Raw genomic sequence first — 18,535 nt, 5'->3', positions numbered from 1 at the left:
ATGAACATTGGGGTGCATGTGCCTTTTCAGTTTATGATTTCCTCCAGGTATATGCCAGGAGTGGGTTTTTTGCATCATATGGCAGTTCTGTTTTTAGTTTTTGCAAATGAAACAACAGACAAGGGATTAATCTCCAAAATATACAAACAGTTTATGCATGTCAACGTGAAAAAAAAACCCAATAAAAAATGGGCAGAATATGTATAGAGACATTTCTCCAAAGAAGGCATGCAGATTGCTATAAAGTACATGAAAAGATGCTCAGTATCACTAATTATTACAGAAATACAAATCAAAACTACAAGATGGTGTCATCTCACACAACTCGGAATGGCTATCATCAGAAAATCTACAAGCAATAACTGCTGGAGAGGGTGTGAGAAAAGGGAACCCTCCTCCACAGTTGGTAGGAATGTACACTGATACAGCTACCATGGACAACAGTAGGGATGTTCCTTAAAAAGCTAGAGATAGATCTCTGTTCAATCTTACTCTGATGTCTTTGAAAGGATGTGAGACTTAAAATCAAAAGATCTTGGAGGAACTCAATTCTTCCATTAATCAACTGTGAATTTGGCAGGTAACTTCATTTCAACTAAAATTAAAATGGTAATTGCCACCCCCAGAGAACAATTAGTGTGGTGTTTTAATAAATCATGAGTCCAAAAGTTCCTAAAACAGTACATAGAAAGTACATAATAAATACTAATTAAATTTGAATGTTAATGAATTCTTTGTTCTCATGTTCTTTATTGGAATCAAAATCTCAGATCCTCCATGAAAGTCACCTCCTATAACTTTTGGCAAAGCCCTTCTACAACGGCTCTCCTTCTCAACTTTCCCTGAGACATAAACTAAATTATGTTTTCTCGATTTATAGCCAAAATACCATGTGTTTAATTTTGGTTTGGGAGTGTGTGTGTGTGTGTGTGTGTGTGTGTGTGTTTACAGTGTTCTAGAGAATTAAGTCTTTGAAACTGGGACTTGTTTACCCCCGGGATACATGAAGACTTTCCAAAAGGCACACAAGCATGCATAGTTCAATTTCTGGATCCTCAACTTACATATGCACATTTTCCTAAAGCTGCTGTGCCTAAGAACACATCTCTTATTGAAGTTTCACATGGACTTATTTCACACATCCTCTTTCACAGTTGCTTTTCTCCCACTTCAGATATAAAGACTGCCATTCACCAGTTCTGACCTCAATATTTTGCATTGTTTGGGTATATAAGCTTCTAGTTGGGACACTGAACAAATAATTTGAAATAATGATCACTCTACTGTGAAAGTGAGTGGATCTAACAGATAATACATCCTTTTGTAACAAATGGTTTACAATTTTGTGTTGTCATAAAAGAAGCTGAGAAAAGACTTGGGTGCAAGCAGTTTATTATTAATAGAAGGTGGTTTCAGGCAGTAGGAATGAGGAAGGAGAAGAAGCCACTATGACCAATGAAAATCTGATTCCACTAGAACCTCTGAGAATGGTCCGTGTGAATGGCACAGGTCTAAGATATTTATTGACTAACCATGGTTGCACAGGGAGATATCGACTACTCATGTTTCCAAAAACACATTGACTGATGCACCAAATGAGCCATTATGTCTTCAGAAAAGGCCCTGGGAAGAAAGCAGGAAGACTCCTGGATAGGGCTTGAGATGGGAGGCATGCCATAAGACTAATTCTGAGCTCCCAAGGGACTGCCCACCACCTCTGAAACTAAAATCAGAGGTAGGTCAGGAAGCTCACAAATATTCACTACACAGGCTACTTAAATATCCTGATAGCAGGTTACAAATAATTTGCAGTTAACAGGCACTATGTGGTAACGGTCAGAACCAAACTTTTTCAAATTCTGTCTCCACTGACTGAATGACTTCGTATATGCCTCCATTAACTCATATTTAAATAAGCAATAGTGATAGAGCTTTCTTCCTAGTGCCATTGTGAGGATGAAATGAATCAATCTGCTTATCAGAGAGTCTAGCAAAAAGTAAACCCTAAAATATCTCCATCATTATAATACTTCATGCTTTAGTTCACAGGGAATTTGCTCTCATTACAAGTTCTAATTTGGAAGTTAATTTTCTATCCCAAATTCCCAATTACTATAATGTAGCTGAAAACGTGGGCAGTATAATAAAGAGTTAACAAGTCAAAACATTGTATACAAGGATTAGAGAGAAATGAAGAGTATATCAATAACACAGATGTTGCTGAATCACAAAGCAGAGATGTTACTGTGTTGAAGAACAAGATGGTTTTCTTAGTAATATGACTGACAGAGACATGACATGAGTTATGAGCAAATGAACATGCAGACACTGAATCACCAGTTTTAAACACCGATGTCCTTGTATAAGAGAACATGAGACACGCAGAATTACAGACTGCAGTTTCCTGCACTCCTCACCCCGCTTCCTCTCTTCTCATGCCCTCTCTCTCTCTCTCTCTCCACACACTCTGTTCTGCTTCTTAGGGATCACAGACCTCTCTGACTTTTGATAGGAAAGGAATCTGCCTTCAAATCGGGCACTTCCTGAAAATACTCTTCTCCACTGTACAGATATCATTCAATATCATGTAATGTTTCTGTTGCTGCATGACAGAAATCTGGCAACCCAGTGTTCTATCTTATAAATGCTCTCACATTTCAGAACAAAACAATTTGTTAGTTGTGAATCAGGATTGCTTCCACTGCTAAATCTGAAAATACTGTCAGCGCTCTGTGTCTGGTGCCCTGGGGGTAGAGAATCTGCAGTATCAAAGACCTGACTATACTGTGCCATTTTTATGTAAGGGACTTGACATTCCCTGGCTTTTTACCTTAGGGGATCCTGGAAACCATCCCCCCATAGATATGGAGGGATGGCTATACTCCTTTTCTTTGGAATCTTTATAACCTTTAAGCTATAACCTGAATGTTTGTGTCCCTCTGAAATTCAAATGTTGAAATCCACACCCCCAGTGTGATGGTATGCTATTAGGATTTGGGGCCTTTAGGTGAATCGGTTGAGAGTGGAGCCATCATAAATGGGATTAGTACCCTTTGAAAAAAGACCCCAGAGAGCTCCTTCATCCCTCCCACCATGTAAGGTTACAGTGTTAACAAGGCTGTCTAAACAAGAAGCACGCTTTCACCAGATACTCTAACTGCTGACGCCTTGATCTTGGATTTCCCAGCCTCCAGATGTGTGAGAAATAACATTCTGTTAATATGGCACATATAGTTTATAGTATTTCCGCTGAAGCAGCACAAACAGAAAAGACACTTCAGGAAGCAGTCTTTCTGCACCGTGGTCTTTCAAAGACATCACTTTAGGGGAGCATTTTGTTAATCTGATCCGTCTCTACTCTGCCTCTTCCTCGTTAATTCTCTGGCTTAACCAAAGCATTTTCCTTACCCTGAGTAAGGCTTTCTTCCCACCCACCACTGCCCTCTTTTTCTTCTCTCTTATCAACTTCAAAGATGCACATCACAGCCTAACAACCCATGTACCCCACACACAGTTCCTATTTAGAATGCCCTCATCATTCAGTTTGAATTCTACTTGTCTTGTAAGTCAGTGCCTTTAACTGAAGTGAAAGAACAAATTCATTGCAGCGAAGATTAATAGTTTCATAAAATTAAAAAAAAAACTAGAAAATGAAATATAAAAACACAAATATAGCTCACTTTTATATTATTAGATTCAACACATCACAAACTAGTCAACTATGAAAGTTTCTAAATGCTTCATCTTAGTATCTGAATTTATCACAGACAGCTAACAATTTGAGGACTATGCTAATCCTTTAACTGCACTTGGAGTAGGACTTTTCTATGTCACATTTCAAACCATTTCTTGAATGAATTTTCTAAGAAGTCTCTCATAATGATTTTAACCTATATAGAGCTTTCCCTCGGAGGAGGCAATGGCACCCCATTCCAGTACTCTTGCCTGGAAAATCCCATGGACGGAGGAGCCTGGTAGGCTGCAGTCCATGGGGTTGCTAAGAGTTAGACACAACTGAAGCGACTAAGCAGCAGCAACAGCATCAGAGCTATCCCTGGCTGAATCTCCTTAATATCTGTAGATGTAGAGTAATATTGCAATGCACCTTGAATTTTTTTTTTGTTTTACTTTGGTTCAAGTTCAGTTCAGTTCAGTTGCTCAGTCATGTCTGACTCTTCGCAACCCCATGGACTGCAGCATGCCAGGTTTCCCTGTCCATCATCAACTCCCAGAGTTTACTCAGACTCATAGCCATTGAGTCAGTTATGTCATCCAACCATCTCATCCTCTGTCATCCCCTTCTCCTGGCTTCAATCTTGCCCCACATCAGGGTCTTTTCAAATGAGTCAGTTCTTTGCATCAGGTGGTCAAAGTATTGGAGTTTCATCTTCAGCATCAGTCCTTCCAATGAATATTCAGGACTGATTTCCTTTAGGATGGACTGGTTGGATCTCCTTGCAGTCCAAGGGACTCTCAGGAGTCTTCTCCAACACCACAGTTCAAAAGCATCAATTCTTCGGCGCTCAATTTTCTTTATAATCCAACTCTCACATCCATACATGACTACTCGAAAAACCATAGCCTTGACCAGACAGACCTTTGTTGGCAAAGTAATGTCTCTGCTTTTTAATATGCTGTCTAGGTTGGTCATAACTTTCCTTCCAAGGAGTAAGTGTTTTTAATGTCATGGCTGCAGTCACCATCTGCAGTGATTTTGGAGCCCCTCAAAATAAAGTCAGCCACTGTTTCCACTGTTTCTCCATCTATTTGCCATGAAGTGATGGGACCGGATGCCATGATCTTTGTTTTCTGAATGTTGAGCTTTAAGCCAACTTTTTTACTCTCCTTCACTTTCTGCCATAACTTTGGTTCAAAGGTGCTGATTTTACAAATAACAAAACTCATATAGCCAAAAAAAATGCCATTTAATCAAATATTTCATGAGGGTCAATAAATGCAATGTATTTTTATCCATTTGCTAGTTCAAAGCTGAACAATAATAGTTGTCTGCCTCCAGACACTTTATAACCTGGGAAGGGAGAAAAAATAAGTGTATAACTAAGGACAACACAAAGAAGTTTCTGATGAGCATCATAAGAAAAATGCAAATACAGTTAAATAAAATTTCAGAGATGGAAAATGTGCTCCATTAGGGGAATAAGGAGAAGTATTATGGGAAAATGTCATTTGAACTAGAGATTGAAGGATAGATGGCGTTTTGTAGGTACAGGGGGAGGTAATGACGATTTCCAATAAGCAAAATGACCACAAAGATGCAAATATGAGAAACTGAAAGGTACTCACAGAATGAAATATTATTCAATTTATCTGAAAGAGGGAGTAGGAAAAGGTAAGATGAGAAAGGCATTTGAAGTCTATTTGTGGAGAACTGGGGAAATTTTGCATAAGGAAACCAGTGGTGGTTTTTAAGCAGACAAATAACAAGATCAAAGCAATGTTTTAAGAGTTTCTAAGGACTGAGGTAGTATCACTAAAAGGTAATGAAAGTCTAAGTAATCTTTTTCCCCTTTAGTCTCTCAGTTTGAAAGTGTTAGTTGCTCAGTTCTATCTGACTCTTTGTGACACTATGAACTATAGCCCTCCAGGTTCCTTTGTGCATGGGATTTCCCAAGCAAGAATACTGATGTGAGTAGCCATTTCCTTCTCCAGGGTATCTTCCAGATCCAGAGATTGAAGCCGGATCTCCTGCATTGCAGGTAGATTCTTTTCTGTCTGAACCACCATGGAATGACACTTTTAGTGTGAGCAATTTACGTTTAAATATTTCCACTCCAGTATTCTTGCCTGGAAAATCCTATGCACAGAGGATTCTGGCAGGCTGTGGTCCATGGGGTCGCAAAGAGTCTGACACGACTTAGTGACTGAGCACATGTGCATGCATAAGCAGCTTGTGGTTCACAGAGCAACGTTCCAAGGCATATATTCCTTATGTCCTCAATTATTTTATGCTCCATGATACGAGTTTTCTTTCACACCTGGGTGTTTTAGTATACTAGGTAAACCCTAAATGGCTTAAGGTAAAAATTGAAGGGTAAAAAATATTGATGTCTCATACTAATCAGGAAGTCACGTGTGCCTCTGAAGTATTTCAGTCAACGAACTTAAATACTTCTCTCATATCTAAAGAATACTATGCTGTAAGCTATTTCCACATTCTCCAAATTTTTATCCTCAGTGTCCTGCAGTTTCTTCACCTTAACATTTGCCTCTTTGGGTTCTCTGCCCATCACTTCCTTATCCTCCACAATATGCCCAATGACCTTTGAAATGTTCCTATAAGAATCTTTTGTGACACATTGTATCTTATTTCTCCTCAAACGGTGTCTTCTGGAAACTTTTGTTGTTTCTTTTTTAAATTTTTTATTGCAGGCTAATTTTGGAATCCATATTTCAGATGGGCAAGTGATTTGTAAACAATAGGGCCTCAGAGTAATAGTCACTGCTCTTTACTGATTCCTCAGAGAATATGCAATAGTTTAACTTTTAATGAACCATTGGCTTGGAGGAGAACTTCCATAATGCTACAGAGGACAAATCCCAGAAGAACCTGTGGCAAAGAAAGTGCAATCTTAATTTTTGTGCAGCAATAAATGCTTTATCCATCTGAAGACAAGAAGATATCATTATTTAGACAGATCCCTAGAGATTCAATCTATATCAAAACCACAACACCTGTATCTTTTGGCACAGCAGAGAGTCCTGACACCTCTTTGTCAGTCCCTTTAACTATGATTTCTTCATGTTGATTTATTAATGTTTCTGATTTGGAGCAGTTTTGAAAAGATTCATATTACTAAACGAAGGAATTTTAATTCCTTCCACCACATCATTATAGAAGACTTCGCGGAGCACTGGTGGGGAAAATAATTCCCTCTAAAAATTGTGTGTTTGTGTCCATAATATAAACCCTCACAACTTTTAGGACTCACATCCCTGCATATTGCCACACACAAAATATTTCAGGGAATTCATATCCTTGTCATAGTTTTATGAGAATATAGGATGAAGGAAGTTTACTTGTGACCAAGAAAGCATTTGATTTCTCTCATAGAGTGGAAATTGCTTACTTTAAATGAGTATAGAAAGAATCAGTTCAGTCACTCAGTAATGTCTGACTCTTTGTGACCCCGTCGTCAAAATTATAAAGAAACTTAATCCCAAAATTTTGTGGAAAAAAAATACTTAAAAATTTAAAGTCTCCTACCTAGGTTTATTTTACAAACTTCCATCTAGGTGAAAGATTAAGCAAAAACTTCAAGCCACTGCTTTCTACAGAAGACATTGCAACATTACAATATTAAAAGTCAATATCAGTAAGTAATATTATGGTCTTATATTTTTATGGTGCTTAAGCAGGAATGCAAAAGTATTAACTTTAAAATGATTTCTAACAAGTTGGTAAAACATTGTCAATTGTTTCATTGTTGAATGGTGTGTTAAGTAGCACATATAACTGAAAGATAAATAGTAAAATTAAAACCTTCTTTACTGAGTCTATTGCTCCTCAAAATGGGTTTAGGGAAAGAAACTAGTACATTTATTAAGAGCAAATTTATGTTATGGGGTGTCCCTGGTGGCACAGACATAAAGAATCCACCTGCACTTCAGGAGACCGAAGTTCAATGCCCGGATCAGGAATATCCCCTGAAGAAGGGAATGGCAACCCACTCCAGTGTTCTTGCCTGGAGAATCCCATGGACAGAGGAGCCTGGAGGGCTACAGTCCATGGGGTCGCAGAGTTGGACACTACTAAGCAATTAACACTTTCTGTTATATGCTATCAAATCTATGAGAAACTATCATAGATCATGCTTTCCCCAAAGAATAACAAGCTTACAAAATGAGTTTAAAGTTCTTTAGTGATATCACAGGAAGGAAAAAGTTCAGAGGCAAGCAAAAGCTTGTTTCTGTGAAGCCAACTATCTCCTGTGCCCCAATTTGTGTTTGTCTTCTCTTAATTCTTAAACAGGAACACATGTGAAGGTAGTTCTAACTGACAAATACATGTCTGTTGACATTGCAGGTTACGGATCCAATGAACGTGAACAGCTCTGAGCCAGATTCCCGCTTTGACTTTGTAAGAGAATTTGTACTCCTAGGTTTTTCTTGTGAGTGGAAGATTCAGAGCCTCCTCTTCTCACTCTTCCTTACAATGTATGCTCTGACCATAACAGGGAATGGGGCCATTATTTGTGCTTTATGCTGTGACCAGCGACTCCACACCCCCATGTACATATTCCTGGGGAATTTCTCCTTTCTAGAGATCTGGTATGTCTCTTCTACAGTCCCCAAGATGTTGATCAACTTTTTCTCAGACAAAAAGACCATCTCCTTTGTTGGATGTTTCCTACAATTTTATTTCTTTTCTTCCTTGGAAGGAACTGAATGCTTGCATTTGACCATTACGGCCTTTGATCGGTACCTTGCTATCTGCCGTCCCTTGCACTACCCTAATATCATGAATGGGCATCTCTGTACCAAAATGGTCCTTATCTGCTGGGTCTCTGGGTTTCTGTGGTTCCTGATCCCCATTGTTCTCATTTCTCGGATGCCCTTCTGTGGACCAAACATTATTGACCATGTTGTGTGTGACCCAGGGCCACTGTTTGCATTGGCATGTGTCTCTGCCCCCAAAACCCAATTGCTTTGCTACAGTCTAAGCTCAATAGTTATCTTTGGTAACTCCCTCTTCATCCTTGGGTGCTATACTCTTGTCCTAATAGCTGTGTTGCATATGTCTTCAACGACTGGAAGACAGAAAGCCTTCTCCTCCTGTGGGTCACATTTGGCTGTGGTATCCCTCTTCTATGGCTCTCTGATGGTCATGTATGTGAGCCCAGGGCTCAGACATTCTGCTGGGATGCAGAAAGTTGCAACTTTGTTGTATGCTATTGTGACCCCGTTCTTCAACCCCCTCATTTATAGCCTCTGGAATAAGGAGATAAAGACAGCCCTGAGAAAAGTTCTGGGGAGTTTCAACATAATGTAAGACATTCTAGATAATCCATCCGTTATCAGGTCAGTATAGTCTAACATAAAACAGCCAGAATTATATTGTTATCTAATCTTCAAAAATGGGTCTAGTGATAATAATTTATATTAGCCTATGAAATTAATCATCTATAGGGTCATTATAATCCTAAAGTGCTAACATTATTCAGATAAGTAGAAGTGTTGGGTTATTATGTGGACTGCATGTTAAATGAGAAATGTACACATATGGGTGTTTTCTTGATAGTTCGTGTGATTCATCTGGGATAAAAATTTTTATACTCTTTTTGGAATTTTAGGTTGTTAATTCTAGGATCAATAAAATTATGATTATGTCATTTTTATGTTTATTCAGCTAGTTGTAAATAAAAGAAGGAAATATATTCTTTTCTGATTGTGGTTCCTATCATTTTTTACTTTATTATTTTGTGATGGTCATTCCTAGTAAATAAGCCCTTAAAAACAATCATCCAAAATTTCTGTTGGACAATAAAAGTCAAGCTAGCCTAATGACATCCAGGCATAATTTGCTTCTTTTACACATTACCCCTTTCTACCAAAGGTTCGTCTAGTCAAGGCTATGGTTTTTCCAGTGGTCATGTATGGATGTGAGAGTTGGACCGTGAAGAAAGCTGAGCACCAAAGAATTGATGCTTTTGAACTGTGGTGTCAGAGAAGACTCTTGAGAATCCCTTGAACTGCAAGGAGATCCAACCAGTCCATTCTAAAGGAGCTCAGTCCTGGGTGTGCGTTGGAAGGACTGATGCTGAAGCTGAAACTCCAATACTTTGGCCACCTCATGCAAAGAGTTGATTCATTGGAAAAGACCCTGATGCTGGGAGGGATTGGGGGCAGGAGGAGAAGGGGACGACAGAGAATGAGATGGCTGGATGACATCACTGACTCAATGGACGTGAGTTTGGGTAAACTCAGGGAGTTGGTGATGGACAGGGAGGCCTGGTGTGCTGTGATTCACAGGGTCGCAAAGAGTCGGACATGACTGAACAACTGAACTGAACTGAACTGAAATCTTTAAAAGGTGATTCTAATTCCATATATAACAGTATCTATCAAAATATTCAGAAAGAGGGTATTATCAGTAATAATATTTTCACCAAAATGAAGTGTGACTAAAAATCTGATTGGTTCAATAATGGGGCTTTAGGAAATAGAACCTCTCCTCCTAAAAACTTAAGAGGGAAATGATCATGTGGATAAATCACTTATATTTAAAAGAAAAATTACAGTTCATTGTTACTTGTTGCTGAAATAGTGATGAAATAACATTAAGGAAAATTTTTAAAGAAGAAAAGCATCCAGAATTCAATCCCTGTAATACAATGGCAATATTTTTATTTTCATTTATATGTATATATTATTTACTATAAAGTCTCTGTTGTCCCTTATTATAGCAAACCTTTATAATTATTTTTTAGAAACTATAATATTCCATTCAAGTAATGTGGTATGGGTTGTAGATTTTTATGTGGTGAAGTGAAATTTTCCTAGAAAGAGGATTGTCCTCGAAGTAGCTTGATGTTGACTTGAGAAGGCTATCAGTTCAGTCACCCAGTCATGTCCGATTCTTTGCAACCCCGTGAACTGCAGCACTCCAGGCTTCCCTGTCAATCACCAAATCCCGGAGCTTGCTCAAACTCATGTCCATTGGGTCGGTGATGCTATCTGATCATGTCATCTTCTGTCATCCCCTTTTCCTCCCGCCTTCAATCTTTCCCAGTATCAGGATCTTTTCCAATGAGTCAGTTCTTTGCATCAGGTAGCCAAAGTATTGGAGTTTCAGCTTCAGCATCAGTCCTTCCAATGAATATTCAGGCCTGATTTCCTTTAGGAATGACTGGTTTGAACTCTTTGCATCCAAGGGACTCTCAAGAGTCTTCTCCAACACCACAGTTCAAAAGCATCAATTCTTTGGCACTCAGAAGTGAAGGGTATAAGAAAAGAGGTTAGGGAAAAAAAAAGAATGTCATCAATATATAATAATGACTGCTTACAGAATTAGTGCTCAGAGAATCAGACTCTTCCATTCAGTACCATCCTTTCCTTGAACAGTCTTTCCACTCTTTTAATGTTAAAAATAGCACCTCAAGGGCTTCCCTGGCAATCTAGTGGTTAAGAATCCACCTTGCAATGCAAGGGACACTGGTTCGATCTCTGGTCTGGGAAGATCCCACATGCCACAAAACAACTAAGCCTGTGTGCCACAACTACGAAGCCTGCACTCTGGAGCCCATGAGCCACAACGAATGAATGCACTCACCTTAACCACTGAAGCCCACATGCCTGGAACCTGGGTTCTGTAACAAGAGAAGCCACCACTATGAGAAGCCCGCACACTGTAACAAAGACTAGCCCTCACTTGCTGCAACTAGATAAAGCCCACATGCAGCAACGAAGACCCAGCACAGCCAAAAATAAATAAATAAACTTAAAAAAATATTATTACAATAAAAGCTTTAAAAGGTTTGCTATGACGATAAACTGCAAATCTATATTAGGACACATTTAGTCCAAAAACAAACCTGCTCCAGAAAATCTAAGATATAAGAATATTTTGTGCATGTAGCAATTTCCCTGTAGAATTTTTCTCTTAGAACAGTTTCCTGGGAAAGAGATGAATGACTTGGTTCAAAGTAAAGTAAAGTCGCTCAGTGCGACTCTTTGCAACCCCATGGATGGTAAACTATCAGACTCCTCTGTCCGTGGGATTTTCCAGGCAAGAGTAGTGGAGTGGGTTGTCATTTCCTTCTCCAGGGGATCTTCCCAACCCAGGGATCGAACCCAAGTCTCCAGCTTTACAGGCAGATGCTTTACCGTCTGAGCCACCAGGGAAGCACTTGGTTCAAAAGATAGGAATAAATTTTGAGTTTTGAAACAGATATCCTGGGTAAGACAATTTTTCTTTTGATCTGAGAACTTGCTAAGCTCCTTAGTCAATCTTACTTTCAAACCTCGACCATATATCTCTCACTTATCTAGTCCATTGAAGAAGTATTCTAATTCTATACCCCTTTCCAGGGTACACAACATTTAAATGTTCTGAGATTAGATAAACACGGGGCTCAAGAAGAAGGGATTGGTGACCTGTTGACTAGGCAAGAAATGCTTCCACCATATTGTCAGACTCCCTACCTTGGATTAGTAAATTAATATGTTTGTGCATCCTCTGGTTTTCAATGATCCCTTCTTAAAACCCAAAATACTATGATATTTTCACAACCAATTCCATAGTATAACATTACAACTTGTAAAGGATAGTTTTTAAAGGCCTACATGCATTCCCAAAGAAAGAAATGAAGAGAGAAAAAGCACAAGAAATAGCAGTGAAAAGATAGTGTTCTGTTTGTTTGTTTGTCTCTTGGTAGTTAAGCTTTCAAAAAAACACTGCAAGGTGATATTTAAGACATTCAGGTGGCCAAGATGCACATGAAAAGATGCTCAACATCACTAATTATTAGAGAAATGCAAATCAAAACTACAATGAGGTATCACCTCACACCAGTCAGAATGGCCATCAAAATATCTACAAACAATAAAATGCGGGAGAGGGTATGGAGAAAAGGGAAACTTCTTATATTGTTGGTGGAAATGTGGATTGGTGTGGCCATTCCGGAGAATAGTATGGAGATTCCTTTATAAACTGAAAATAGAGCAATATGATCATGTTGGAGTCTTCTCCAACACCACAGTTCAAAAGCATCAATTTTTGGTTCTCAGCCTTCTTTATGGTCCAACTCTCACATCCACACATGATTACTGAAAAACCATAGCTTTGACTATCCAGATCTTTGTTGGCAAAGTAATGTCTCTGTTTCTTAATACGCCATCTAGGTTTGTCATAGCTTTTCTTTCAAGGAGTAAGCGTCTTTTAATTTCATGGCTGCAGTCACAATCTGCAGTTATTTTGGAGCCCAAGAAAATAAAGTCTGTCATTGTTTCCATTTTTTCCCCATCTAATTGTTCATTGGAAGGACTGGTGCTAAAGCTGAAACTCCAATACTTTGGCCACCTCATGCGACAAGTTGACTCACTGGAAAAGACTCTGATGCTGGGAAAGGTTGGGGGCGGGAGGAGAAGGGGACGACCAGGAATGAGATGGCTGGATGGCATCACCGACTCTGTGGACATGAGTTTGAGTGTACTCCGGGAGTTGGTGATGGACAAGGAGGCCTGGCGTGCTGTGATTCATGGGGTCGCGGAGAGTCGGACACGACTGAGCGACTGAACTGAACTGAACGGAATTGCCATGAAGTAATAGGACCAGAAGCCATAATCTTCATTTTTTGAATGTTGAGTTTTAAGCCAGCTTTTCACTCTCCTCTCACTTTCACCAAGCGGCTCTTTAATTCCTCTTCACTTTCTGTCACAAGTGTTCTGCCTATCTGAGGTTATTGATATATCTCCCAGCAATCTTGATTCCCGCTTGTGCTTCATCCAGCCCATCATTTCGCATGATGTACTCTTTATATAAGTTAAATAAATAGGGTGAAAAAACACAGCCTTAATGTGCTCCTTTCCCAATTTAGAAACAGTTCATTGTTCCATGTCTGGTTCTCACTGTTGCATCTTGATCTGCTTACAGATTTTTTAGTACACAGGCACAAAACACTGCAGATGCTGATTGCAGCCAGGAAATTATGACCAACCTTGATAGTATATTAAAAACCAGAGACATTACTTTGCCAACCAAGGTCCGTCTAGTCAAGGCTATGGTTTTTCCCGTGGTCATGTATGGATGTGAGAGTTGGACTGTGAAGAAAGCTGATCGCCAAAGAATTGATGCTTTTGAACTGTGGTGTTGGAGAAGACTCTTGAGAGTCCCTTGGACTGCAAGGAGATCCAACCAGTCCATTCTAAAGGAGATCAATCCTGGGTGTTCATTGGAAGGACTGATGCTAAAGCTGAAACTCCAATACTTTGGCCACCTCGTGGGACGAGTTGACTCACTGGAAAAGACTCTGATGCTGGGAAAGGTTGGGGGCCGGAGGAGAAGGGGACGACCGAGAACGAGATGGCTGGATGGCATCACCGACTCTGTGGACATGAGTTTGAGTGAACTCCGGGAGTTGGTGTTGGACAGGGAGGCCTGGCGTGCTGTGATTCATGGGGTCGCAGAGAGTCGGACACGACTGAGCGACTGAACTGAACTGAACTGATGGTAGTCTGGTATTCCCGTTTCTTTAAGCATTTTCCACGATTTGTTGTGACCCACCCAGTCAAAAGCTTTGGCATAATCAATAAGGCAGAAGTAGACATTGTTCTGGAAGTCTCTTGCTTTTTCTATGATCCAACGGATGTTGACAATTTGATCTCTGGCTCCTCTGCCTTTTCTAAATCCAGCTTGAACATCTGGAAGTTCTCGGTGCACGTACGGTTGAAGTCCTGCTTGGAGAATTTTGAGCATTACTTTGCTAGCGTGTAAGATGAGAGCAATTGTGCAGTAGTTTGAGCATTCTTTGGCATTGCCCTTCTTTGGGAATGGAATGAAAGCTGATCTCTTCCAGTCCTGTGACCACTGCTGAGTTTTCCAAATTTGCCGGCATATTGAGTGCAGCACTTTCACAGCATCATCTTTTAGGAGTTGAAATAGCTCACCTGGAATTCCATCACCTCCACTAGCTCTGTGTATAGTGATGCTTCCTAAGGACCACTTGACTTTACACTCTAGGACGTCTGGCTCTCAGTGAGTGATCACACCATCATGACTATCTGGTCATAAAGATCTTTTTTGTATAGTTCTGCTGTGTATTCTTGCCACCTCTTCTTAGCATTAGCATCTTCTTCTTCTGTTAGGTCCATAATATGTCTGTCCTTTATTGAGCCCATCTTTACATGAAATGTTCCCTTGGTATCTCTAATTTTCTTGAAGAGATCTCTAATCTTTCCCATTCTATTGTTTCCCTCTATTTCTTCGCACTGATCACTGAGGAAGGCTTTCTTATCTCTCCCTGCTATTCTTTGGAACTCTGCATTCAAATGGGTATATCTTTCCTTTTCTCCTTTGCCATTTACTTCTCTTCTTTTCTCAGCTATTTGTCAGGCCTCCTCAGACAATCATTTGCCTTCTTGCATTTCTTTTTCTCAGGGATGGTCTTGATCACTGCCTTTTGTACAATGTCACAAACCTCTGTCCATTGTACTTCAGGCACTCTATCAGATCTAATCCCTTGAATCTATTTGTCACTTCCACTGTATAATCATAAGGGATTTGATTTAGGCCATATCTGAATGGTCTAGTGGTTTCCCCTACTTTCTTCAAGTCTGAATTTGGCAATAAGAAGTTTATGATCTGAGCCACAGTCAGCTCCCAGTCTTGTTTTCTTGTTTTTGCTATATACATGTGGGTATGCATGTGTGCATATATATATTCATATATATATTTATATAATAAGATGAATTTGAAGATATATATATATCTCTGAAAATGGAAGCTGAATTTTGCAACAGGAAAGAGGCCACCTATATTCTACATATATTTTTGATGGACCAGATTGTGCCACATAATGGCTCCTATGTACCAGGGAGGCTGTAACATTTGATTTTTCAACCTGGGCACATTGCCTCCGTAAAAGAATGGAGATTGTGTTAGGCAGGAATATAAGAAAAATGGGTAGTAAGTATGCACTAACACACTCAACCACACATGTACTGAGCAGAAAATTAAAAAATGAATATAAGGGTGGAAATTTGGAAATAGCCTATTTTCTCAATGCTGCCACTTTTGGAAGTCAATATTCAAGCAAATCTTTATATAAAAGGAACAGCAAGAAAGATAGTGGCTGGAAGAGCTAGTGGCCAGAAAAGTTTTGAAGGATGAAAATTTTAATTAAAACAAAAAAATGAGGCACTACAGAACCTATGATTTTAACCAAAATTCATGAAGCTGTATGGAAAAAAATATACATAACTTTGTGTTCCTGGTCCTCAACAAGCAAAAGCACCTCATGTGGTACTTCAAAAATTTAATGCTTGGTACAAGACATGGGAGAAATATTTTAATATATCCATAATCAAAGTTATGAAATCATTACTCTAAAAAAAGACAAAAAAATCAAAAAAGAGTTTCAGTCAAAAGAGCTTCAATCAAGTCAGTGAAAGTCACTCAGTCATGTCCGATTCTTTGCAACCCCATGGATCCATGGAATTCTCTAGGCCAGAATACTGGAGTGGGTAGCCTATCCATTTCTCTGGTGGATCTTCCTGACCCAGAAATTGAACCGGGGTCTCCTGCATTACAGACAGATTCTTTACCAACTGAGCTATCAGGGAAGCCCCTCAATCAAATCAAGCATGATGTAAATGAAAGGAAGAGGAGGAGGGACCATCTCTCTTTGGATGCCAAGTTACCAAATCTCTGCCCTGGTTCTGATTTCATGGCCTCCTCCCAGAAGTATCTCAGTAGCCCATATCCTCTGGAAGGGAGTACCGTTCATATAGAAATTTACCATTCCTTCTTCCTCTCCTCTGCACTGCAAGTCTCACTTTGAAGATAAAGTTCTCTCCAGTAAAATTATGGGCCCATCTTCAATCTTCCTCACACAAAGGGGCTTAATGTTAAGACACTGGGAGGACTCAGAGTCCAGGGATAAAAATGGAGAAGATGGTGTGTTGCTATTAATAGAAGCAAGAGAGAAAACTCTCCAGGAAAATGGAGAAGCATCTTGTTCTTTGGACATGGTGCAAAAGTAGTGAGAACGGAAATCCCCAAATCAGACTGGAAAAGAGAACATCATGAAATAGAAAACTTTGTTAAAAAAAAAAAGAGAAAAATTTGTGTAGATTTGGGAAAGTTAGAGGTTGATGGAGTACCCTCCTCTTTGCCTTGGCATTTCCCACCTTCGGTTGAACTGCAGGTGACACACCTGTGGGGTAATACACCAGGGAATAGCCATGGAAACAGAATGACTCAGCATGAAATGTGTTGAGAAATGTTCACAATGAAATTGATGGTTTTACAAGGTCAAGTTTCCTGGGTGAATATTCCCCAGGCCTTTCTCCTCATGCCTCCTCTAAACTTTTTATTGAAGTCTGAGACATATACAACAGTGTGCTTGAGGAAAGGTAGCTTCAAAGCTTCCAGAGCCAGCATTTTTGTGATCATCCAAGCATGCTATCCTCATGGGGAACTCAAGGGAAAGACAGAAAAGTCTGTGTCTTTTCCTATCAAATCCTCCTTGCCCATCCATAAGCTACTGAAAAATCTCAATCCCTCTCAGGAGAGTGGCACCCTTCCTTGCAGTTAACTGACATCTGGTCTCCCAGAGCAGCCATCTGGTCAACTGCCTTTTTCTATCTTCTCTGGGACCTAGATGAGGGACACATGTTTATGGCCCGTTTCTTAAAGAGGAAATGGAGTTCTTCCTATGGAGGAGGATAAGTAAGCAATGAAAAACGGTCAATGGGAGCTCCTACCTCCACACTATATTCTGAGCATAAAACTATCAAAGTTTCATTTTCTTTCAACTGCTCTTTAGAGTTCTCCATTCACCTTATTAATTTCTATACTTTCTTTATATTTTACCTGAAATAAATTTTGTGATTCTCTTTATAAACTCAAAATAAACTCAAAAGGAGAATTCACTTGAAATACTCCCTTAGTGTTGCCTGAGGACTTCTGTTGTGGAAAGACCACTGAATTTAGAGGTAGAAAACCCGGACTGTAGTTAAAACACTGTCACTTTTACCTCTTTAACACCCAGTTGCCTCATCAGTAGACTAAGGATAGTAATATGGGTTAATATATATTATGTGGCTAAGAATCAAACCAAGCCTGGTTGCCAGAAGATCTGGTTCCCACCCTGGAGAAATCTTTTCCAGTTAGCGAGGGTCTAAGGCAATGACTGCCTGAGAGGGAATTTGGTGTTGAGCGGGAGAGGATGGCTGCTATGTCCACGAGCATGGAGAGTAGCAGACCCAGCCTCTATGTGCTCAACTGCCAGGCCCTGGAAAGTTCCTGGTACAATCTGGGGTTAAGACGCACCACCTACCACTAGGTGGCCAAGCCTAGGGCTGCTCACCTCCTGCTGCTATTTCTGTAACCTATTGTCGGTGGCAGCTGCACAGGTACCACAAACTTACCCTGTGGCTGCAGAAGAAGGACTACTTCAATTTGTCCTAAGGAAGGGTGGGTGGAGTGTGATGTTTCTGTGAGCAGCTCTGGAAAAGGCTAAGGAAAGCTGGGAGAGAGAGGGGATTAGGGGATGTGAAAGAGAGATTCTCCATGCTGAGAATAATAACTCTCAGCTAGGGCCTATATGCTACCACATCACTGGAGGACATAATCAGAAAGACAGTCTATAAGCAATGCTTAGCTCAAGCTCATTTTCCACACTAAAAATTACAGATGAAGAAACCAAATCCCAATGGAATAACATATTAGAAATCACTTGGAAACAAGGTATTCACTCAAAAAACAGTTCTGATAGCTGCCAGTCCTTTCAACAAAAGGCATTCTGTTGTTTGAGGGGGAGAATATACAAAACTATGTTATAAAATATACATTTTT

General features: G+C 39.7%; 1 protein-coding gene across 1 annotated transcript; it reads left to right on the top strand.

Moving 5' to 3' along the window:
• The first annotated feature begins 8,032 nt into the window (after positions 1-8,032).
• LOC148776960 (olfactory receptor 11H12-like) lies at positions 8,033-9,010 on the top strand. Its single transcript, XM_088840434.1, has one exon. It carries the CDS (start codon positions 8,057-8,059, stop codon positions 9,008-9,010), a length of 954 nt encoding a protein of 317 aa, XP_088696560.1. The 5' UTR covers positions 8,033-8,056.
• Positions 9,011-18,535: the final 9,525 nt, after the last annotated feature.

Source organism: Moschus berezovskii, chromosome 9, assembly GCF_049115385.1.
Source record: "Moschus berezovskii isolate FMDL1 chromosome 9, NW_MosBer_1.0, whole genome shotgun sequence".
In the NCBI taxonomy this organism is placed as follows: domain Eukaryota; kingdom Metazoa; phylum Chordata; class Mammalia; order Artiodactyla; family Moschidae; genus Moschus; species Moschus berezovskii.
This window is presented reverse-complemented; position numbering and strand designations above follow the sequence as displayed.